Genomic DNA, 25,209 nt, shown 5'->3' with positions numbered 1-25,209 from the left:
AATGCACAGAAAAATGAAGGCAGCTACGTATGTAAGAATATGCTATAGTTGTCCGATCTGAATTTGGAAATTGTGCCGTTACCCTGACTATAATCCCTTTCAAATTTCGTGAAGTTAACTTGTGAAATAAAAAGAGTTTTTTAAACAAGGATATGATTTTGATTGTTCAGTTTGTATAGCAGTCATATCCAATAGAGGTCCCATTTTAACGATTCCCACAAAAAGCAGCTACTTTTGGTGAAAAGTCCGTATGCAAAATGTCAGATCAATATCTCAAAAACTAAGGGACTAGTATATATCACATATATACAAACATACAGACGGTCATGGCTAAATCTGAACTACACTCAGCCCGTCGTGCTTTATAGGGTCTCTGACGTATCTTTTAGATGTTACAAACTTCGTGGCAAACTTAATATACTCTGTTCTTTGTATAACAACAACAAATTCATCACATATTGTGATTATGAATAAGTGCTGTAGTATAAGGATTCAAATTTACGATTTTTTTTAACAAAATTATATCTATCAATTGCAGTATTAACATATTATTTCTACATTTGTTGTTATTTTTTCCTAAAAAACAATTAAAATTAAAAATATTTGGATTTATTTCCTCTAGTTCAAATATTGTATCGGGTGATTTTTTAAGAGCTTGATAACTTTTTTTTTAAAAAAAACGCATAAAATTTGCAAAATCTCATCGGTTCTTTATTTGAAACGTTAGATTGGTTCATGACATTTACTTTTTGAAGATAATTTCATTTAAATGTTGACCGCGGCTGCGTCTTAGGTGGTCCATTCGGAAAGTCCAATTTTGGGCAACTTTTTCGAGCATTTCGGCCGGAATAGCCCGAATTTCTTCGGAAATGTTGTCTTCCAAAGCTGGAATAGTTGCTGGCTTATTTCTGTAGACTTTAGACTTGACGTAGCCCCACAAAAAATAGTCTAAAGGCGTTAAATCGCATGATCTTGGTGGCCAACTTACGGGTCCATTTCTTGAGATGAATTGTTCTCCGAAGTTTTCCCTCAAAATGGCCATAGAATCGCGAGCTGTGTGGCATGTAGCGCCATCTTGTTGAAACCACATGTCAACCAAGTTCAGTTCTTCCATTTTTGGCAACAAAAAGTTTGTTAGCATCGAACGATAGCGATCGCCATTCACCGTAACGTTGCGTCCAACAGCATCTTTGAAAAAATACGGTCCAATGATTCCACCAGCGTACAAACCACACCAAACAGTGCATTTTCGGGATGCATGGGCAGTTCTTGAACGGCTTCTGGTTGCTCTTCACCCCAAATGCGGCAATTTTTCTTATTTACGTAGCCATTCAACCAGAAATGAGCCTCACCGCTGAACAAAATTTGTCGATAAAAAAGCGGATTTTCTGCCAACTTTTCTAGGGCCCATTCACTGAAAATTCGACGTTGTGGCAGATCGTTCGGCTTCAGTTCTTGCACGAGCTGTATTTTATACGGTTTTACACCAAGATCTTTGCGTAAAATCTTCCATGTGGTCGAATAACACAAACCCAATTGCTGCGAACGTCGACGAATCGACATTTCACGGTCTTCAGCCACACTCTCAGAAACAGACGCAATATTCTCTTCTGTACGCATTCGTGTATTTGGTTTAATGTCCAATAAAGTAAACTGAGTGCGAAACTTGGTCACAATCGCATTAATTGTTTGCTCACTTGGTCGATTATGTAGACCATAAATCGGACGTAAAGCGCGAAACACATTTCGAACCGAACACTGATTTTGGTAATAAAATTCAATGATTTGCAAGCGTTGCTCGTTAGTAAGTCTATTCATGATGAAATGTCAAAGCATACTGAGCATCTTTCTCTTTGACACCATGTCTGAAATCCCACGTGATCTGTCAAATACTAATGCATGAAAATCCTAACCTCAAAAAAATCATCCGATACAAAGTATACAGGGGAACACAAGTGAGAAGGAAATCGTTTCTTTTGTTACCAAATTTCTGCTATATAATTTCACCAACCTTCTGTAGTAAACATGATTCTTATAGCATAGTAAATAAATAAAATAACTGCCAAAACGAAATTTTATTTAATTACAGCTTATGAAAAATTGTTAAAATTATAATTAAAACCGAGTACCCAATATGCATAAATTATATTATAAAATATGGCAACCTCATTAATCATTTTACTTTTGTTAAGGAATCACATACAATTTTTATTTAGGAAGCAACAATTTTATTAGAATTTTTAATATCAATGTTTTGAAAAAGTTCAATTTTTGTGCAGAAAAGTGGTATTCATACCGTAAACCATAATGTCGGCGTACCATCGAAATGTACAATATCTGCAACAACAGTTTTCAGCTTTGCTACACAACACATCGCCTGTTATTACGCTTATCTGTGTGGTCACTGGCTTTGGATATTTACTCTCGTACTCGGAGACCGCTGTGCGGTTGTTGAGTGTTACTCCAGGCAAAATACTTCCAAATGCTGAGTTCTGGATATGGACAGCATTTACATTTTGTTTTATCGAATTACATTGGTGGGAAGTGATTGTCGATGTCGTCACCGTGGGGCTATGTGGCAAAATGTTGGAACCATTATGGGGACAACTGGAAATGTTCAAGTTTTTTGCCCTAACAAATTTTGGTGTATCCATACTTACAACAATATATTATCTGTTGTATTTTGTTGTAACCGATAATGAAAGTATACTTTTCGACGTGCATATTCATGGACTGGCCGGCTACGTAGCAGGTATCTGTGTGGCAGTACGACAAATAATGCCCGATCATTTAATTTTCAAAACGCGTTGGGGCAAATTAACTAATAGGTAATTATGAAGTTTTGGTTTATTGTTAAGAATTACTCTCATTTGGTTTTATAGAAACGTGCCCTTAACTGTGTTGGTGGCGTCAATTCTTATGTGGGCAATTAAACTATTGGATGGCACATATCCAACAATGTTCGGTTCCGGTCTTATTGTGGCATGGGTGTATTTGCGCTTCTATCAATGGCATCCAAATGGGCGTGGTGATAGTTCTGAAAGTTTTACATTTGCCAGTTTCTTTCCAAATGTCATGCAACCTGTAATTAGTATTTTAGTAAATCCCATCTATATATGTTGTTTAAGATTGGGCATTGTAAAAACACCAGCACCTCCACGGGCATCTTCTCTTGCTGGAAGTTTGTCTTCAGTATCCATACAAATACCTGGTGCGGATGCACATGATATAGAACGACGAAGGTATGCAAATACAAAATGACTTATTCTAAATTGAACTAAATTTTTTCTTTGTGTTTGCAGACAAATCGCTCTAAAGGCATTGAGTGAACGCTTAAAATCAACAGATGCAGCGCGGCATAATCAATTGCCCAAATCATTTCCAACAGTCAGCAGTGGTGGAGCGCCTATGTCTGGGCATCATCATCATCATCATCAGAAACACCAACATCATCACAGTCAACAGCATGGACATCATAGCCATGGTCATGGGCATAGTCATAGTCACCCACACGGTCATGGACATACACAACAACATGCACCAGAGCATGTTAGCCCAGAGGCATTACTAAATCCCTCTTTTATGGGCAAATCACAGCATATTAGCGCTAACATTTCATCACCTATAACGAGTGTACGTGCAGAACCGCGTATGATCAGTACAATGAGTACGATAGCGATACCAATGCCGGCGCCACCGCCTAGAAATGATATAAACTCTGATACGAATACGGCAATGAGTGACGCCCTAATCGACCTGAGCGGTACGGCTAAGCAGTAGGTATAATAATATAAAGGAGTTACAAAGTAAATTGGTATTTTGTTTTACACGAATAATAATATATATATGTATGCATATGTAAACATTCGTATGAAAAAGACGCACCACAAATTGAATGCACACTTAAGAAGTTTAGTTACATTCTTGGCAGTGGTAAATGTGAATAAACTGGGAGCGGTCTACTTGTAAAAACGAAAAATAAAGCGATATTGTTTTGAATAGAGTACATCACAATACCTTATATTTAAAAAGAAAGAAATCAAATAGATGTGTTTACAATTACACGTTCGAAAGTGAGATAACACATAACGGACTTGTCAACGAGCATAAAAAAATATATATACATAAGTATATCTCCATATGTATAGCGCTGTATGTATGTAGGTTGCCTTTTCGATTTACCCGTGACAGTTAAGCATCTTAATGTTATAAGAGAGAGAACATCCGTGATATGTATTTCTTTTTTACTTCTTAAATAATAACTAAGTTTTTTGGAACATGTAAACAAATTGCCTATAACTTATTTGCAAAATAAAACTATTAATACGCATGCATTGAGTGTATCAATCAGTTTGAAAAGCTATAAAAAAAATATAAGGAAGTTCCTCATTGACAAGCCGTGTTTTTATTGGAAAATTAAAAAAGTGATTTTCTTTCGAAAGTTATTGCTAAGTTAAATGTACAATTTATTACAATTTTGGTACTTGTTACGAGTATTCCCATAAGCAAACACTATGTATATTACAATGGCGAAACAAAAGTTTGTTTAGATACACATAAATATTTACCGCACAGCTGCTTCCATGAAAAAAGCATTTTAAAAGAACACACATTACACATAAAATTTAATATATACTCCAAACATAATTGTTATTGTATATTTTAAACAAGACAACTGGTGCATTATATTATAAATTTTAAATTAAAAGTTCGGCCAACGAACACTTAAAATTTATTGAGATTTGGATGTTTCTATTAGAACGACAAACGTTATTTATTCGTAAACAAAGTCGAAGAACGGTATTACATGAATTGCCAACAGCTGCTACAGTCATTGTTTTTTAGATATTATTCAAGTAATATCGATATAGTTTTTTTGTCTTATGATTATCTGATAGTGTTTAACGCTAATTCTTATAAAAAATAACAAACATCATTGGTCACCATCAGTTATTCGTATATATGTATGTATGTGGCATTATCATTGCTTCGCCATAATTGCAATCACAAATGCCAGACGCTCTTTGTTAATATTTACCATTCATCTATAGTACTGATTTGATTGCCAAGTGTTTTGTGTTGCACAGTTGGTTTGTGATGTTGACGTTATATTACCACTACCACCGCCACTTTGTTCGACATCATTGCTGCCAAAGGAGTTTAGTACGCTACTATAATAGGAAGCATCGGCTACACTTTCAGGTGGTTGATGATGCGACTGTGTTATAGGCGTCTTCTTTAATGTCTGATGTAATGCAACTTTGCCTTGATGACAATTTTGTTCGTTTGCTGTGTTAATGCGCGCTAGATTGGCCTGCGTTAAGGAGGAATGCGAATGTGTAGAACCTTGTGTGGATGTTGAGCTAACGGAGCCGGGCGGTGGTATATTGCCTATGGTAGTGGCACGTCGTTGTGTTAATAAAGCAGATGGCGCTTGTATTGTAGTAGCACTGTTAGACGACTCCGAAAGCTTATGTGTAAAAAATTTAATATATATATACATTTTAATTTAATTTAGGTAATACTGTAGAGGAAGTACGTTAGTTGTGCTCACTTTTCGTTGTACATTGCCGCTAACACTCTTGAATACCGTCTCCATATTCACATCAGCAGCTGATGATGATGTCTTTAATTCACTGACGCCTCCACTTATAGTATTAGCAGGTATAATTTGTGGTGGTTGTTGTGCTATTACCGCTGGCTGTGTAATATGTCTATGATTGATATGCGCTTGTAGATCGCGCTGTGACAAATATGTACGTCTGCAACCGGTATTGCCATAACGACTACCACCATGTGTACACATAAAAACTGTGCCCAAGCCAGATTGCTCAACGCGCAACACCTTATCATTACAGCGCGGACAAATCTTTATTGGTTCCGAACGTGCACATTTCAAGCAGAATACGTGCTTACATGGTATCATGCGACCGTATAATAAAATCGGTTTGTCACATTGATCGCAACAGTGTATCATAGGATTCAACACTTTTTCGCCGATCAAGTTTACTTTATGATCCCATTTGAGGCGTAACATCGGTTCGGGTGGACCGCGCGAAATAGTAGTAAATGTTGGTGCTTCCAGTTGTGAGATATCAGCTTCCATATCAACTAAAAAAGTAAATATACTAATAAAAATATATGTTTGCATATATCAGTTAACAGCACATACTTGTTTGTGGCAAAACAGTTGCCGGCTGTAAAGGCTCTTCAAGCGCCACAGCTGGTATGGTAGGCGGTCCTACCGTAGTCGTTGTCGCAGTTGCCGTCAAATCTTCCGTTTCCATTTGTGCAGGCGGAACTGTCGTATCAATTTCACTTTCTTTAACACCCTCTTGCATTGTTACATCTTCAACAGTATCGGGTAGTTGATTAGAACTTTCTGTATCGTCTTGTGCACTGTTGGCAGCTATACTTGCTCCAATGCCATCAAGTGTCTAAAAATTTACAATTCTTTTAAGATATGTTAAAATGTTGTAATGAAATTTACAAACCTCCTTCTTCTTGCCTCTACCACGTCCTCGACCGCGTCCACGTCCACGAGCTCGTGCACCGCCCATTGTATAAATATTGCAGTCTTTAAAAATTACTAAATTTTATAATTTCTTTACAGCCGCTTGTAAAAATGCACGTCTTTTCTGTGCTACGTTTTTTAGAGGTTTTTTATTTCTATACTATTTTGGCATTCGTCGTGTAGTGCTGCCAGCTAAATTATTCATTATGAACGAGTAACCATTTCAAACGATAATTGAAATTATGGTGCTGCCATTTGTTAAATTTATCGATTATTAAACATTTTTATGTTGTTTTAGATTTAAGCATTCTCTCCGCACTTTAAACAAAATTATAATAAATGTAATTTTAATAAATTAGGACTTGTTAAAGCTAGTACTATTTGTTTTTCAGTTTATGAACTTTTATTGCCAGCATTTTCTGCTTAGTTAAAAAATAAATTAATAGTTTTACAAGTTTCGTGGAGACTTGTAAACACCCACATACACACAAACATCAAAAACTATTTTTTCTTGTTTGCAGAATCTAAAGATACTTACTTTCATTGCAATAAAGGATCAGCGGAACATATTGTTGCTTTTCATAATATTTTTTTTTATTTTGCATAATATTGCATTGTATATATGTATGTATCGGGTGATTTTTTTGAGGTTAGGATTTTCATGCATTAGTATTTGACAGATCACGTGGGATTTCAGACATGGTGTCAAAGAGAAAGATGCTCAGTATGCTTTGACATTTCATCATGAATAGACTTACTAACGAGCAACGCTTGCAAATCATTGAATTTTATTACCAAAATCAGTGTTCGGTTCGAAATGTGTTTCGCGCTTTACGTCCGATTTATGGTCTACATAATCGACCAAGTGAGCAAACAATTAATGCGATTGTGACCAAGTTTCGCACTCAGTTTACTTTATTGGACATTAAACCAACCACACGAATGCGTACAGAAGAGAATATTGCGTCTGTTTCTGAGAGTGTGGCTGAAGACCGTGAAATGTCGATTCGTCGCCGTTCGCAGCAATTGGGTTTGTGTTATTCGACCACATGGAAGATTTTACGCAAAGATCTTGGTGTAAAACCGTATAAAATACAGCTCGTGCAAGAAATGAAGCCGAACGATCTGCGACAACGTCGAATTTTCAGTGAATGGGCCCTAGAAAAGTTGGCAGAAAATCCGCTTTTTTATCGACAAATTTTGTTCAGCGGTGAGGCTCATTTCTGGTTGAATGGCTACGTAAATAAGAAAAATTGCCGCATTTGGGGTGAAGAGCAACCAGAAGCCGTTCAAGAACTGCCCATGCATCCCGAAAAATGCACTGTTTGGTGTGGTTTGTACGCTGGTGGAATCATTGGACCGTATTTTTTCAAAGATGCTGTTGGACGCAACGTTACGGTGAATGGCGATCGCTATCGTTCGATGCTAACAAACTTTTGTTGCCAAAAATGGAAGAACTGAACTTGGTTGACATGTGGTTTCAACAAGATGGCGCTACATGCCACACAGCTCGCGATTCTATGGCCATTTTGAGGGAAAACTTGGAGAACAATTCATCTCAAGAAATGGACCCGTAAGTTGGCCACCAAGATCATGCGATTTAACGCCTTTAGACTATTTTTTGTGGGGCTACGTCAAGTCTAAAGTCTACAGAAATAAGCCAGCAACTATTCCAGCTTTGGAAGACAACATTTCCGAAGAAATTCGGGCTATTCCGGCCGAAATGCTCGAAAAAGTTGCCCAAAATTGGACTTTCCGAATGGACCACCTAAGACGCAGCCGCGGTCAACATTTAAATGAAATTATCTTCAAAAAGTAAATGTCATGAACCAATCTAACGTTTCAAATAAAGAACCGATGAGATTTTGCAAATTTTATGCGTTTTTTTTTATAAAAAATTTATCAAGCTCTTAAAAAATCACCCGATAGTACATGATTATTAATATATGTAGATTGCACTTAATTTTCTTTATAATATTTAACCTCAAAATTTACAAGAGCTATAAGAAAAAGCATAAAGTCATATAAAAAACACAAGTTTGCTCGCATGTGTATATATGTATGTATGTATAATATTGTTGTAATATGTAGTTATAAATTGTTGTTCCAATATTAAAGAAAATAAAAAATTGCGTACAATAATACTACTAACTGAATAATTAATATTTGAAAATCAAAGTAGTTATAAGTAGCATACGTTTTTTTCTGAATTTTTGCTTAGCAAATGTGCGTGTGTTTTTTTTTAAATTACATAAACGCTTTTTAATTTCGATTGTAAAATAAGTATTAAATATAATATTTGTAGATAATATTTTTTAACGCACAGTCTACAGATCAATAAATTTTGTTCTAAATACAATTTACATACATTTGTTTATATTAAATTAACGGAAATCATAACAAAAACTATACAAATCTAGCATAAACTGCTTTTACAACTGTACATACACAGTTAACATCAGTCAACTACTTATTTAAATTTATCAGCATATTCACATATCTAAAACGTCTAATCAAGTCACAGATGTCCATGGTAGGGGTCGCGATTGCTACGCAAGTAAACGGGGCTTGTGTAAGATTTGCTAGCCACTAGCGGCGCCAAGTTTTCGCCAGCATAACTTATAAACGGCGAAATCTCACACTCCTCACCATGCACAATGCCACCGGCGGCTTCAATATAACGCTTATGTAGACGTGCTAAATCTGCGCGTGCTGTAGCTGGGCAATCCTTACCAGCGCTGTCAGCATTTTTTAGCGCGCTAAACTCGATGTGACGTGGCACTTCCATAGCGACGAATTTTTGCGCAAACTCAAATACGTCAAAGACGAATTTTTCGATTTTGATGCCATTGGGTTTTTCTGGCGTAATACGTTTGCCCGAATTATCCACAAATGGTATCTTCTTTTTGGCCACGTGTAGTTTCAACTGTTTCTCATATGTGTCACCAATTTGATGCAAGAAAGCTGCCGAGAAGAAATGATTGCATATATTGCCGGCGCTGAAAGTTAAGCGTCCGTCGGGATTGCGCATTTCAGCGGTTTTTGCCGATATTTCGCTATACTCCACCACCTGATTTTTGCCATCCACTATGGCGACCACACCGATAGCTTCGTTGGGATGTGATTTTTCCACCACCTTGGCTGCACAGTCGGCATTCTCTTGTACACAATAACCGATAAAAACCGGATCGGCGACCTTAATCAATATATTATCTACACTGTGAGCATGCAAATATAAGATGCCGCGTTTTTTAATATCCTCCAGTATGCCTTGTTGTTTCAACGCCCGGTACAATCCACCGTTACCGTCGGGTGCGCGTGCAACACGATGCTTTTGATCCAATATAATGCGACCATCATAATCGAAACATGGCAATGAACCCTGTTCGAAGAGTATGATATTCTCCCTTTTCAGTCCGAAATAGTTGTTAGCCATGAAGTATTCATTTGTTGGTTGTATTGTGTGCTCCGATGTCATGATGTACCACGTGATGTTGCCACGACTGCCAGTAGCGGCGTAAGCCAATTCCTCCAATTTCTGTATGCGCTCGGCTTGTAGGCGAAAGAGTGATTTCTTCGATGGGAGACCCACGTCGTACATACCCTTTGGGTGAGCGAAACCCAAACGGGTGCCTGCAGAGTAGGAGAGGGAGATTATTAAGAAACGTAGTTTTCGTAATTTTGAAAAGTATGTTAATTAATTATGCATTAAAGGGTGGTGAATTTAAGTTAACAAGGTGTTTTATTATTATACAAAACTGACGAATGATTATATTTTTAACATCTCTGACAGTTAAAAATATATTGACGTTTTAATTGCCCCTATTTTCGCATTTCACTAATAATTTATTTGTCAATTTTGTAAAAAAAACAATGTTACAACCACAATAATTCATGCTTTATTTCTTGGATATAACTTTACAAATAAAAAATTTACCATACAAGGACGGGGATTTGATAGTTCAGTTTGTATTACTGATATAAACAATAGTGTTCTGATAATTGGGGATACGACGAATGAGCAGCTTCGTAAGAGGAAAAGAAGGTGTGCAAAATTTTAGATAGACATTTCAAAAACTGAGTCACTAGTGTACGTACATTATCCCTGGTACGTACATACTGACGAGCAGACAGACCTACATGACCAAATCGACTCTGGTCGACGCTTTGATCACTTATATGTATGTATATATAATTTTAGGGTCTCCTACGACCCAAAAAGAGACAAACTTTGTGACAATAACCTACCTTGTTCAGGTTATGAAAAAGTTTCCGTTAGTTTCTTTGAGTACGCAAAAGCTTTTTTAAATCGAAATTCAAAAGATTCCCACATATTTCGTATACAAACATCTTAAGTTTAATACTTTGAATGTTTTTGTTTTTACTCTAAAAGGCGACATCACTGCTGGCTGACCTTTAAAACGTGTTTGTTTGGTTTAAATCAATTCTTGTTTTCTGCTGACGTAAATACTTAATGATAGTTTGGGCTAAAAGATATGCGTGTGTGGACGTTTATGCATTAATTCACACCAACTTGCATAAATATTCATAGGGCTCTAGCTTAAAGTTAGTTGGCGTAAAATTTTGACTAATCGAATGTGTGGATATAAGATCAGAATGTACATACTTATGTATTTGTGTAATTGTTTTTACGACGAGCTGCAAAGTGTTAGTAATTATCGCATATGATTTGTAAAACAAGAATGCTGAGCTGCTGATAACCACAAACACAAATATATATGTAAGTATGTATGTAGGTGGGAAAGCACGAGAATGGATTAAATAAATATAATAAGTCAGGGCCCTTGAGTTATTTTTACATTGTAGGTGCTTTATGGACAAACACACGTACTGTGTGTAAATATGGATATGTACTAGATAAAGGAATAACGGCGCATCTACATATATGCAATTAAAGATGACATTATTTACTAATTAAATCAAAGTTAGAAGTAATTATACTTTTAAAGTACTATTTGTGGCACTTTATAACATTAACAACGTTCATTACTTGACCTTAAAGGTACTTAAATTAAGACTCAACCAGAAAAAACGTTAACTTCGGTTGCACCGCAACTAATACCCTTCCCAGGTGCATTTCTTATTGAAACTTTTGTATAATTTGACTTGGATCGGTCACTTTGCATGTCAGTTATATGATATATGTAGTTGTCCGCTCGGCACAATATACATAATCGGAAATTGTAGCGATGCATTGGATAATAATGGCAAACTTAATATATCCTGTTCAGGGTATAACAAAAGTAAATTTATCATGGTCTTAATTTATCTGTTCATTGCAATTTCCTTAACAAAAAAATAATGGAAAACATATTTTTTATCTCTTCATTGTTATCTATAACTGCATCTACTCTTAGTACACTAAACAAATGTGTAGTTTCGAAGAACAAATATTGTTGTATAATGGCTGTGTCTAGTACTACAAATGCATTACTATAGTATATACCGGAAGTTATAACCTTACGAACGCTCCAGTTTGCGAACAAGCCATGAATGTTGTTAAGGTCCCAAGTGATACCACTCACCAGTGATCGATCGACTATGTTTAAAGTTGCCTATAAAGTCTCTTTGCCACACAAGGAACTGGTGGTTAGTGATTTGAAACCACTATAGTTGAGGCGGGAACATACCCAAACTTATAATGCCAGCTCTCAACACTTCATTCTTGCTTGGGCCGCCTTTGCGATATCAAGGCTTAAATATTTGGGCTCTCAAAATTTCAGATATCTCACTCAACTGGTACTTTTTTTTGGCGTCAGAGCGGTTTCTTGACTTATAAGATCTTATACAGGAGTTCTATTTTTAAGGCTCATAAAAAACTATACGTAGTAGTACAAATGCGATCGCTATCTTGCAGATCAGCCATCGAATCTAACCTAACCTAACATAAGGAGTCGATTCTATACAAATGTAGAAAACTCGCATAATAACAGCGCAAGATTGTTAGAATAGAATAGTCCAAAACTATTTCGGGTGTGCCTTATAACAACAGTCACAGCGAAATCGTGAGCTACAGAGAATCAATGGCGTCTTCGGGTATGTGCAACTGCAAGAAATCCGTATTTAAACCATCGATTGCCAACGATGCACTCTAATAGCATTACTCACTACATTGTTATTTTTGAAGCAACAAAGAAATCATTAAATTATTGTCTGTGCGCGCCTTCTTAAATGACTAAGCTTACTTTAAGGTAAACTTGATTTGAAGCAGTAAATAAAAACTGAATTAAAAGAAAGACCATAAAGCAATCGTATTTGGCTATGCCACAGTGGATATACAAAGTCGTTTCTGGTTCGTATATTACGGTAACTTTTAGGCATATTCTTTGTGAGCATTTCTCGTTTCGCGTTTGTATGAGGTTACGTGACAGGCAAGTTAATTATTATTTTATTTATCTTTTTTTTAAAGTATACTATGTATGCTTTTTGAAAACGAGGCGCTAACGGTCCAACGAAGTCACATAGATACATACATACGTACAAAGCAGCCACGACAGCACAGTTGCGCAGAAATATTGAACTCGGTTGGTTTTTTTAGTTAAACTGTTTACATGGCTGATTATGCATTAGGCGAAAAAAGCTTTTACTCTCTTACATTTTGTTATAATTTAAAATTTCGCAAATTTGTAAAGGCGCCGAAGATAATTTTACACATTATTTTTATACATACATATTTACATTTAAGAGATACAATAAGCTCAACCTAAGTGCATGTGCTTGTATGATAAATTACACACACTCCACTTTATGCGGTTTCATAATAAAAACAAGAAAATCATTAACTTCGGCTGCACCGCAGCTAGAATACCCTGCACAGGTGCATATTTTTTAGCATCTTGATTTTGATCGATCAGTTCAATGGCAGCTATATGCCACAGTGGTTCGATTTAAAAAAATTTTCGGAGATTCCAGAGTTGCTTTAAATAGTAATCTATGCCAAATTACGTGAATATCCCTTGTCAAATAAAAAAAGTTTCTATTCAAGAACTTGATTGTATGGCAGCTATATGCTATAGTGGTTCGATAGCGGCGGTTGCGACAAAAGAGCAGCTTCTTGAAAAGGAAAAAACGTGTGCAGAATTTCAAAGCGATATCTCAAAAAATTGAGGGTAATATAATGTAATAATAAACCTTGTTCAGGTTATAAATATATAATAAACTCAAGTTATGTTAACTGTACGATTTACTTAACGATTAAAATTTATTAAATTTACCTTGTCCACCAGCCATTAGCAAGACAGCAACATGTCCCGCGCTGATCTGACGCATACCCTCTGCTTCATAAGCCTTGAGACGCTCTTCGGCCGTACGCTCAATGCTAACTAGGTTCTCCTCGGGCACAGGTTGCATACGATCATCCAGCTTAATGCCATTCTCTTGCAGCGATGCTGTGGCGCGTTCAAAATATAACTTCAATTCTTTCAGGTTGAGTTCGTCTATATCACGCACCAAAATCTCCTGCTGATCGAGTGTCAACTCATCCCAGAATTTAAGCAAATGCTCCTGACCGACCTTTGAGAGGCGCTCATACAGTTCGTCGTATACCGTCATTGTTGCTGTTATGAAATTTTTTTTTTTTTATGATAAACAGCGTTAAAAGTTGTTTGCTTTTTTGCACGTCAGTCAATATATGTAAGTAAATATGTAAGTTTATAAATGTTTTACGAAAATTTAGACACTTATTATAAGCCACTAACCAGATAAAAACAAACACAAAAGTCGACAACCAAATTAAATAAATAATAATAAAAAATACGATACGTAATATAATGCGAGCAAAACGAAAACAAATTATTTTTCAATACAATGCTACTCGATTGTAGTATAGAAGAAGCGCGCCAACTCAACTGCACAGCAACGTCTCCCGACCGCTACTGAGCTTCAGCCGAACATTTGTAGGTGCGATATGTGAGCCAACAAGCCAAATGTTGCTTACTTGGACAATCTGCGGCTTGTTTGGTTGGTTGTTTACTTGTTTTGTTTGATTGCCTTGCTGTCTGTTACTCTCCACTTCATACACCTTCTTCTTGTAGCTTGTTGTTACTTGGCGTTTAGCTTTTGATTTAAGACAAAGAGTGGCGGTAGCGTGTGCGCACACCCAAACCAGATGATTGTTGAGCTTGCGGTACTCAGTTAATAGCCTACAGAATGCTAAAATCTAACTGAACTAGTCTGACCTGCGCAAGCTAACTGGGCGTCCCTGAGCAACAAACCCTCCTACAAGTAACAGCGAAAGTGAATTGTGGTGCGCCAATTCTTAAGACAGCTTTAGCAATGAGAAAAATATACATACGTGGCATGCCCTTTTACTCAGCTATTATATAATATTATAATTATTTGTGAATAATCATATATGTTTGTATTTCTATACATATGTATGTAGCTAAAGAACTTATTTACATCAACATAAATGTGAATGGAGTAAGTTAAGTACTTAGCAATTACCGCAAAAAAATACGGAACATGCCTCTTGATAAGAAACTCAAAAGTACGCAAATTGATAAGAAGTAAATATTTCCGCTTGTATTTATTTAAAATACCTATTCAGATATTAAATGATAATTTAGTTTTAGAAAAGTGTACATAAGAATATTTTCATAGTTAAAATTAGTTAACAACAGCTGAACCGTATGGCAGGTACTTATATGCTGCAGAGGTCCGATATCGGTATTTTAACAAATGAGCTGCTTCTTGAGAAGGACGTGTGCAACATTTCAGAACGATATCAGATAAATGAACAGACGGACATGGCTAAATTAACTGCCCGTCGCACCGATCCTTTATTTATATTTTTTTAGGGTTTCTGATGTTTACTTCTGGGTGTAAACTTCGCAGCAAACTGTTTGAAGTTATTCAATAAAATGGATGAGAATTTTGATTTAAGAAGCTTTAATTTGTATTTTGCACTACGTTATATATTAAAGCTTAAAAACTCGTACACATTGTTAGAGATATTTGTGGCAAACATACCTAATGCAATGTTTCATATATGCGTTAAAGAAAAGGGAGGTCCTACAACAATCAATAATAATCGACTACTATTTCCAACAGTCCAACTTCCTAATAAACTTTCAAATAGCCCTTCAACCTAATTGCAACCAATTAGTAATTGACTTAAAAAGTGTATTGCAAAAGAGCTTTTTACATCTTTTGTAGGCCAGTAGCGTTTGATGATGTAAAACAATAGCAAAGCCGCGGTTATTGAGCAACAATTTAATGGTAATGTAATACAGCAGAATTAGCGTTGCGAATGGCAACAAGCCAAAAACAAAAAAAGAAACGATGCCAGCATCTAACCGGCAGCTCCACTTCTAAACAAAACCCACAGAGTTTACAGGTTAATCATGTTTTACGTGACTGGCCAACCTACGTTGGCATTTGTAGATATGCATATTCAAATAGATACTTGTATATGTAAATATTGAAAATTCAATCAATCGATACACCTATTATGCTAGTCATTTGGCATTGTTGTATACACATCTATTGTATTATTTTCCTTCATATAATTCTATAATAGAACTGACTATAACGAAAGCAATTAAGTTTTATCATTTCCTAAATGATTAAATGGCTTAAATCGTTATCTATTCGGCGAAGTGACGTGGTTCTGGCCATTAAAACACTCACCGTATTTTATAGTAGCGGACACTTCTTTACCCATACTTTCCTTATGCCACTTTCAAATGCACTTTACACTTGTAACACATTCCTTTAATATAGTGTTTTTTACACTTTTAGCACGATAACGACTAGATTTTTTCTAGATAATAATTCGTGCAACACGATAAAAGAAAACCGAATTGGAAATTCTTCATTGTTTATATTTCTCCAGAGGCGGTGGTAGTGGTAATTCTTTCGGTTCAAAATACAGTGCAAAATAATCGATAGTTAATAGTTGCCGGATCACTCAGATTTATAAAACAAAACAAATTTCATGAGACATTTGGTATGACTCGTTTTATCGATGTTATCGATATGTTATGAGAAATATATAATATATTTGTTAATATTATATTCGTACCGACATTAAAATAATGTAAACAAAATTGGTTCTTGTCCTAAGACTTGAGCTTTCATCTATTCATACTCTGTCAAACGAAATCATTGAAAACCAGTTCTCGTTGAAAACTACTTGAAAATCTACATTCCAATCATTTTAATCGGTGCCCATTTTACTTTAGTCGATATTATTGGAAGACATATTTTGCCATCTCTTAATTGTCACTTCATCTACAAATACACTACCCCCCGCTTAATTGACCCACACTTAATTGATTATCCTGTCTATTTGAATCGCCTGACGCTTAGTAGATCACGGTTAATTGGTTTCCCGGCATAATCGGTTAAAAATATGTATTATTGAAATAGATACTAGAACATATTTTTATTCTGTTTGCTAACCAACGCCTGCTGAGTTCACATGAGGCCTATAGATCCAGTGCTAGAATGTAAGAGGCCAAAGCTGCTTCAATACGTTTCTAATCTGGTTTCTTTAGAGATCATCGGCTTCACAATTTCCAATGGTCCTGTTATGACCAGATACTGAAATAAGTCTAGTAACAAAGTAACTTGAAGCGATTGCCTGAGAGGTCAGAGCGTCCTTAACTAACCTTTAACAGCCTTTTATTTGAGGCTTGCGGAAAGTGTTTTCTTTCGTCCAGATAGATGTTGTTTCTTCCAATAGTCATCATAATCTAAAATCATACTTGTGCCTTTGATTATTTGTATCTATTAAGTGTTCGATGGTTAATATCAATGTTCAACTCTTGACCAAAATGTCAATGAACAATAAGAAAATCTTATTTAGGATCAAACTGATTGTGTATTTGCATTCATTATCTTCTTGATATACCTTATGATGGCTTGGTTCGATTGGGAATGGGTCTATAACTATGTTACTACGGTTTTATACAATCTTTCTGGCAATTTGTCTATCTCATCCCAAAAAATACTGCGCCGAGTTGGCGGCCAAGAATGAATTAAGCCAATTTTTGATAACCTGTTCTGATATAAAACCGTTTTTTAGTAAGGGCGTTCTGCATCAACCAGAACAAATGGGAGTACAAAGGGATAAGGTCTGGATTATAGGATGGATGAAGCAAAACTTTCCAGATACCGTGTTCCAAATAGGTTTTAACTGATTTTTGTAGCATGAGGCCGATCATTGGCATGATGAAAAGTTATTGACTCGTGTCTAGTCACAAATTCTCGACGTTTTTAGTAATCGTTCTTTTCAATTTGATTCGTTGTTGTCGGTAGCGTTCTTCATTAATGGTTTCTCACTGTTTTAGAAGCTCATAATCTAGCACGTCCTCCTGATACCACCATTTATAGAATCGTGCCTTGACGCCATTACTGTTGTTTTGGTTGGTTGGCCAGGTTTCATAAAGGATTTTTGCGTTTAGGGCTGCCGTAATGAGTCCATTCTTCATAACCAGTCACCAGCCGATACAAAAATACTACTTTATTTTGTTTAAAGCATATCTTATATAAAAAAAGTCGTTTGGTTCAATTATTTGACACATAATTTCCTTGCTTTTGAATATACCTGGCCATATTGAAACCCAGCATTCATTATTGCATAATATTCGACCGAATAGACCACATCTAGCTCTCAGTGAAGAAATTATAGCAGCCGTAGCTGAGCATACAAGATACAGCTTGTGCAAGAACTGAAGCCGCTTGAGTTTTCCAAGCACCATCGCTTCGCTCTGTGGGCTCTTGAAAAGTTTCAAGAAGATTCAACGTTTTTGAGCCAAATTTTGTTCAGCGATGAGGCCCAATGAGTATGTAAACAAGCAAAATTGCCGCATTTGAGACGAAGAGCAACCTGAAGAGATTCAAAGGCTGCTATCTCATCCAGAAAAAAACAACGGTTTGGTGTGGTTTGTGGGTCGGTGGAATATTCGGTCCATAGTTCTTCAAAAATGATGCCGCTGGAAACGTAAACGTCAATGGCGAGCGTTATCGCGTCATGATAACCGACTATTATGCCTGAAATTGAAGCTCATCATCTCGGCGACATTTGGTTTCAACAATATGACGCCACTTCCCACATATCGCATCAATCAATGAATTTATTAAAAGAATACTTCGATGAGCACATAATTTCACGTTTTGAGCCGGTCCTGTGATATCACACAATTAGACATTTTCCTGAGGAGATATACAAGTCTAAAGTCTATGCGGACAATCCCGCTCGATGTCATTCGCCAGTTACTAGTCGAAATTCCCGATCGAGTCATCGAAAATTTAACTCAACGGATGGACGATCTGAAATAATATTCCAAAAAATAATAATTGCCAAAGAATGTTCTTTGGCTGATACTATCGTATCAGTTTAGCGGCAGATTTTCTAGCAAATGTTGCTATATAAGTATTTCTTCCCTTGCATAACCTTTCGAATATCGGTGTTAGACAAATCGCAAACACTCATTCACACGTGCAAAGTACAATTAAGGACATGCTACCTTTTTTAATTGGTATTTACATATTGGAATATATGTATGTATATAGATAAGTATATATGTACATACATTTACATAGATATAATATTATACATTTGTATGTCTGTACGTATTCTATGTATTTGTATACTTGTATATTTGAAAGCAGTAGCGCTCAGCTGCTCTGTCTGTCATGGATTTTTAATAATCTACGTTCCATTTACTTGTATTATTAAAAAGAGACCGTTACAAAGGACTCTGCTGGTCTTTCGAGATTTATGTCAAGGTGCGCATGTCGCATAGACTGCACAATAACAAACTCATAAACACTAACGCTGACACATACATAAACATATAAACATACCATATAGTACCTTCATGGTGATCCCTTTACAAAGCAAAGGAAATCCCGTATGCCTTAGCACACAAACATTATCTTAAGGATATATGTACATATGTATGTATGTATAACACAGTTATATGGGCATGTGTACACATTCACCCAGCTGGCCAAGGCGAATGCGCGCGAAAATGATTCAATCGCCCCGCTGGCAATGCATTGGCATTTTACCTTTTTTGCGGCCAATGTACTTAACGCAGAATACTTACGACAATGGAAGTGTAAGAAAGGACGATGTACACAAAGTGCTTTCATATAAATTGTACGCTATGAGCATATGTATATGTATGTGAGTTTGTGTGTGTATTCTCTCTACATGCATCATAATTCAAATTCAATTGTTGCGACTTCTTGTTGGCCCCTAAGACGCATGCGGGCGCTAAGCACAGTGTGACAGTAGTGAGCAAAAAGTGGTAAAAAGTTATTTATGATATAAACTCAAGTATTTTGTCGTTTTAAATTTAAATTCAGTCAACATTTTTCGTTTTTTCGCGGTTTCCAACTTTTTTTTAAAGAAATACCACATTAACTTCAAATTGTATGGGGAATGTTTATTATCATTCGAGCTGAGTCTCAGATTGTCTATCTGTTCAGTGCAGTTTTCCATAACTCGTTCGAGCATTTCGACTGATAACTGACGAATGACACGCGTGATCTTTTGCTTCAACTGCAGACTTTACATATTCCTACAGGAAAAAGTCTAACGGTATGATATCACACGACCTGCCCAAAACGTGAAATTATCTGCTCACCGAAATGTTTTCTCAATAAATTCATTTATTAATGCGATGTGTGAAAAGTGGACCGTCTTGTTGAAATCAAATGTTGCCGAGATCACGAACTTCAATTTCAGATCAATTTCATCAAATATTCGCCTATCATGGCGCGATAACGCTCGCCTTTGACGGTTACGTTCTAACCGGCGTCATATTTGAAAAAATATGGACCGATGAATCCACCGTCGCACAAAGCACTCTCCAATTCCTTCGTGTACATTCTCAGCTAGGTCTGCTATATTTTCTTCAATGCGTGCTGGACGTGGTCTATTCGGTCGAATATTATCCAATAATGAATGCTGGGTCTCAAGATGGGTGATGGTGTTGCGAATAGTAGGCTCAGTAGGCCAATTATGTTGACCATAAGTTGAGCGAAGCGTCACAGAACGTGAATTTTTATATGTTTATGAATTCGTCCATAATTTTTTTTTTAAATATTTTTATCAGAACTTAACCTACTGTTCCTCACACAATAGTTGCGCTTACTGAGCATGTGCTACCCCTATCTAAATGGAACGACGCAGTACTCAGGTAAGTCATTCTATTTGGGTTTTTTTGTTGTAGTAGTGCTGTCATAGTCCAACTGCGCAAAAGTTTTAACACGAGCCACAATACGTTTGTATGTACAATTCTAAGCACCTATATACATATGTACATATATATGTATATAAACTTTTCTTTACATACGTAAGAAAAAAGCAACAAAAAACTAGTAAGTAAGTAACCCGGATAACGATGAAAAAATTAAAGTCAATGTACCACGCAAAGTCGTCACCGCTTTCTAGAAGCTTTAGGGTGATGAACAAAACAATTTACTTTTTACATAACTTCTTAAAAACTGTATAAGATGAATGTGGAATCATAGTCCGATTAAATTAATGATTTTTAAGAGCAGTTCATTGAACTCTATAAGACTACGCCATTTAATTTTTTCAATCAATTCATGTTAGATCTTAAGATTCCACGGATTTAGAAGTATGATCTGTAATCACTGACGGTCCTTCACCACCTGATTTTTCCAAAGGAGTAAAGAACATTTTCTTCCTCTGCATCTCTCGGCGGATACTGCGTCGAATACTTTCAGAGCTGGAGTGTTTTCATCCATTCGACGACAAGACCTAGTCAGCGCAGCCGCTGTCTGTTATTCGCTGAACTGCATCAATGTCGTCGTATATCTCATACAGCTCATCGCTGTATCGAATGCGGTATTCGCCGTGGCCAAAGCGTAAAGGACCATACATTTTCCCCAGAACCTTTCTTTCGAAAACTCATAACGCCGACTCATTAGATGTTGTCATCGTCCATGCCTCCGCACCATATAGTAGAACGGGAATAATGAGTGACTTATAGGGTTTGGTCTTTGTTCATCGAGAAAGGACTTTACTTCTCAATTGCTTACTCAGTCCCAAGTAGCACCTGTTGGCAAGAGTTATTTTGCGTTGGATTTCGAAGCTGATATTCTTGCCCTCGTACACTGCCAGACCCATCTGCTTTGTTTCCTTATCCAGTTTGGAGAAAGCAGAACTTACGGCGCGGGTGTTGTGGCAAATGCAGCATGTAGAAGATCGTATCTTCTCGATTAAGCTCTGCAGCTCGAATTATTTTCTCAAGCTGTAGATTAAAGAAGTCGCCCGATAGGCAGTTGCCTTGTTTAAAATCTCATTTGTTATCGAACTGCTCGGATAGGTCCTTCCTGATCCTGACAGAATTTTTGGTATTGCTTAACGTCAGTTTACACAGCCGTATTATCACTGACTAGTGATATGATGAGGTTCGACTTCAAAATTTTATGGACTTTTTAAAGTTATATGTGGAATAAACAGGAAGTGAGGAGACCCACTGATTCTACTCTGGCAGCAGAAACTATGATTTGACTAATACCCAGATAGTAAGCCAACCTTTATAGAGGTTCTCACTACATTGTTCTTCTCATCGAGGAACTTTACAGTTCATAGTGAATGTACTATTATTGGGAGGACAAAAAAACAGGTGGAGATACGAAGAGTCATATGGAGGTTACTCCACTATATGTCACTGGTTCCCTACGACGAGTCAGCGATGATATAGTTTAATTAATTCAAAAAGATGACTTGAAATGTTTCGTTTCTAAACTTTTGCTCTAAGTTTTGTCGGAATAACTTTCAACAACCATGCTTTCAGCTTTCTTATTTACTCTAATTTTAGTACTTCCCCGATAAAAAATTAGGAAAGCTAGCAGAATATTGATATATGGAGGTAAACATGGCTATTTCTAATCACACGCCTCTTAGGAGTTCTTCCAAATTCTTACTGAGCAGATGGTGTTTCAGTTAGCTAAGTTTCAAGCAGCAGGGTTTGTAGCGATCTTTCTATAAACTTCTCGTTATCGTGATTGAATTGCTTAGGCGATAATCTTTTTGATATTGCACATTAGTGGACAACTTTTGGCCACACTTTAGTAGTTGGAACTTCCCGAATGCTGGAACATTAATTTAGCATTTCCGATTGAGTAATTTGGGTTCATATTTTTTTCCATATATTTCACTCATTTCTTCGTTTTGAAAGATGACGAATTTGAAATAGACTCCTTTTAAGCCCATAAAAGCATGCCACCGCTTAATTCAATTTTCTATGCACTTGTTATAACCCTCGGCTGGGATGGTCTTCAGTGCCTTCAGTGAATGTTAGTTTTTTCGGTTTCGGCTCAGTTTTTGTGGATTTAGGTGTTCTTATAGAACACTAACATTGACATGCACCATACCACCCAAAACATTAACCAATATGTGTTCAGTAGATCCATAAGAGATCTTTAATTATCTCTCTAATGAATTTCATACACAGTTACTTTAATTCAGCGGCTGCCAAGATCAAATTTCACACGAATATAAAAAAATCGCTTACTCTGTGAAAAATTAAAGCCTACCGTCAATGTAGTGATTGGACTTTAACAGTGTGGCTTTAGGCTTGGAAAACCAACAACTGACCAGATATTCACCATGCTCGAAATATTAAAAAAGACCCGGGAAAAGAGGATCGATACACACCCCCTCTTTGTCGATTTCAAAGCCGTTTTTGACAGCACGAAAAGTAGCTGCCGTTATGTCTAAATTTGGTATCACCGCAAAACTAAAACGTTGTGCAATATCAGAATCTCCGTCAGGATCGGAAAGGTGCTCTCCGAGCCATTCGATACCAAACGAGGTTTCAGACAAGGCGACTCTCTTCGTGCGACTTCTTCAACCTACTCTAAGAGCGTAGAGTTGCTGTTGTACGCTGATAATATTGATATCATAGGCCTCAACAACCGCTACGTTAGTTCCGCTTTCCGCGAGGCTAATGGGTCTGATAGTGATCGAGGGCAAGACGAAATATCTCCTGTCATCAAGCAAAGAGTGCTCGTACTCGCGACTTGGCTCCCACGTCACTGTTGACAGTCATAACTTTGAAGTTGTAGATAGTTTCGTATATTTGGGAACCAGCATAAACACCACCAACAACGTCAGCCTGGAAATCCAACGCAGGATAACTCTTGCCAACAGGTGCTACTTCGGACTGAGTAGGCAATTGAGAAGTAAAGTAATTTCTCGACGAACAAAAGAACTCTATAAGGCGCTCAGAGGATTGGACGATGACATCAACTGATGAGTCGACGTTACGAGTTTCCGAGAGAAAGGTTCTGAAGAAGATTTATGGTATACCGCAGTCGATGGAACAATATAACGAGATATACGACGACATCGACATAGTTCAACAAATTAACAGGCAGTGGCTATGCTGGCTAGTTTATGCCGTCCGATTGGATGAAAACACTCCAGCTCTCAGAGTATTTGACGCAGTATCCGCCGGAGGAAGCGGAGGAAGAGGAAGACCTCCACTCCGTTGGAAGGCCCAAGTGTAGAAAGACCTGGCTTCGCTTGGAATATACAATTGGCGTCACATAGCGAAAAGAAAAAACGACTGGTGCGCGGTTGTTAACTCGGCTATAACCGCGTAAGCGGTGTCTACGTCAATAAAGAAGAAAAGTGATTCAATTAAGCGGGTTTAATAAATGGGAATGGATTTATTAAGTATAGAATTAAAATTTGTAGGCCTTTGAACTCCAGATTATCAAAAAATACTTTTTTTCAGTTGATATATGAATATCGAAGGATATGCTTATAGACATACAATGTATGTATATACTTATGTTCATATATGTATGTCTAAAAGTGAGTATACATACTTCTTTACATACATATACAAGCTTATTATATGACATAGTATATTCCAGTATTTCATAAGCGATCGCAAAACGCATTAAATTTGATTATAGCATTTATTTTGAGCTTCCTTCCGGTAACACCCATGAGCGCGGAGAAGTTGCGCGCATTTTTCTGCATTCAAACTTAACTCTGTGCCAACAAAGGAATGGAAAGCTATTGTATTCTACAAGAATGAACAGCCATACGCATACCTTATCAGTTATACATACTATATATTTGTATATATTTATATATTTATATATTTGTATGTACGTAGCAAAATAACTTGTGTTAGCGAATAAGTAAAGGACTGCAATAGCTCCGGTGCGCATTGGCTTACTTACAAGCAGGGCTAATTTTCTTGTTTTTGTTCCATTTCGTAGGTTTCTCCTTCATCCGCAACGGCGCCTTTCATTTCAAAACAAAACACACTAAAGAAAGTTACAAGGTAAAAACCACCACCTTTGCACAACAAAAATAGCAGTAAAACCACCACCGAGCCGCGCAACGCAGCGCTGCCAAGCGCGACAACAGAGCTGTGTTTGGCACGATCGTCGATCTAATGGAAACAGTTAGGATTCTACAGTCAAACGAATAGGAACTTTTCTACGCCAAAGAAGAGGGTTTCCTACAGCGCCAATGCCGAAACAGTAAACGTGTGTTTTTAGTGTTTTTTTGAACCAAAAAATAGCAGAAAAAACTTTGTTAAATTATTACAGTTTTGTTTATTGAAATCTTTAAGTTTTTGTTTAAACTGTTGCTTGTTTTCTTATTGGAAAATAAATTTATTATTTTCGCTAAACTCAATGTGTGTTGAAACAAAATTGAA

The 25,209-nt window shown here is 36.7% G+C and overlaps 3 protein-coding genes across 3 annotated transcripts; 1 reads left to right on the top strand and 2 right to left on the bottom strand.

Moving 5' to 3' along the window:
• Positions 1–2,195: 2,195 nt before the first annotated feature.
• LOC120768902 (transmembrane protein 115) lies at positions 2,196–4,393 on the top strand. Its single transcript, XM_040095659.1, has 3 exons — positions 2,196–2,828; positions 2,883–3,242; positions 3,303–4,393. The coding sequence occupies exons 1-3, from the start codon at positions 2,308–2,310 to the stop codon at positions 3,778–3,780; spliced, it is 1,359 nt and encodes a 452-aa protein (XP_039951593.1). The 5' UTR covers positions 2,196–2,307; the 3' UTR covers positions 3,781–4,393.
• A 338-nt stretch (positions 4,394–4,731) lies between these two features.
• On the bottom strand, positions 4,732–6,666 carry LOC120769199 (E3 ubiquitin-protein ligase Hakai). The gene is made up of 4 exons (XM_040096093.1): positions 6,495–6,666; positions 6,173–6,437; positions 5,555–6,111; positions 4,732–5,470 (listed from the first exon to the last, which is right to left on the bottom strand). The coding sequence occupies exons 1-4, from the start codon at positions 6,558–6,560 to the stop codon at positions 5,042–5,044; spliced, it is 1,317 nt and encodes a 438-aa protein (XP_039952027.1). The 5' UTR covers positions 6,561–6,666; the 3' UTR covers positions 4,732–5,041.
• Positions 6,667–8,830: 2,164 nt separating this feature from the next.
• LOC120768277 (UDP-N-acetylhexosamine pyrophosphorylase) lies at positions 8,831–16,397 on the bottom strand. Its single transcript, XM_040094876.1, has 3 exons — positions 16,166–16,397; positions 13,750–14,091; positions 8,831–10,147 (listed from the first exon to the last, which is right to left on the bottom strand). The coding sequence occupies exons 1-3, from the start codon at positions 16,197–16,199 to the stop codon at positions 9,033–9,035; spliced, it is 1,491 nt and encodes a 496-aa protein (XP_039950810.1). The 5' UTR covers positions 16,200–16,397; the 3' UTR covers positions 8,831–9,032.
• Positions 16,398–25,209: the final 8,812 nt, after the last annotated feature.

This window comes from Bactrocera tryoni, chromosome 2 (assembly GCF_016617805.1).
Source record: "Bactrocera tryoni isolate S06 chromosome 2, CSIRO_BtryS06_freeze2, whole genome shotgun sequence".
Lineage (NCBI taxonomy): Eukaryota > Metazoa > Arthropoda > Insecta > Diptera > Tephritidae > Bactrocera > Bactrocera tryoni.
Note: the sequence above shows the minus strand (reverse complement) of the source record. Positions and strands in the feature narration are given on the sequence as shown.

Coding starts and splice junctions, on each gene's coding strand:
- LOC120768902 (XM_040095659.1), top strand. CDS start 2,308: ATGTCGGCGTACCATCGAAATGTACAATATCTGCAACAACAGTTTTCA. Junction 2,829..2,882: donor TGGGGCAAATTAACTAATAG/GTAATTATGAAG, acceptor TTGGTTTTATAG/AAACGTGCCCTTAACTGTGT. Junction 3,243..3,302: donor CATGATATAGAACGACGAAG/GTATGCAAATAC, acceptor TTGTGTTTGCAG/ACAAATCGCTCTAAAGGCAT.
- LOC120768277 (XM_040094876.1), bottom strand. CDS start 16,199: ATGGGTAAAGAAGTGTCCGCTACTATAAAATACG. Junction 14,092..16,165: donor GTCCGCTACTATAAAATACG/GTGAGTGTTTTA, acceptor ATTTCATAACAG/CAACAATGACGGTATACGAC. Junction 10,148..13,749: donor GCTAATGGCTGGTGGACAAG/GTAAATTTAATA, acceptor CCTACTCTGCAG/GCACCCGTTTGGGTTTCGCT.
- LOC120769199 (XM_040096093.1), bottom strand. CDS start 6,560: ATGGGCGGTGCACGAGCTCGTGGACGTGGACGCGGTCGAGGACGTGGT. Junction 6,112..6,172: donor AACTGTTTTGCCACAAACAA/GTATGTGCTGTT, acceptor TTACTTTTTTAG/TTGATATGGAAGCTGATATC. Junction 5,471..5,554: donor GCGGCAATGTACAACGAAAA/GTGAGCACAACT, acceptor TTTACACATAAG/CTTTCGGAGTCGTCTAACAG.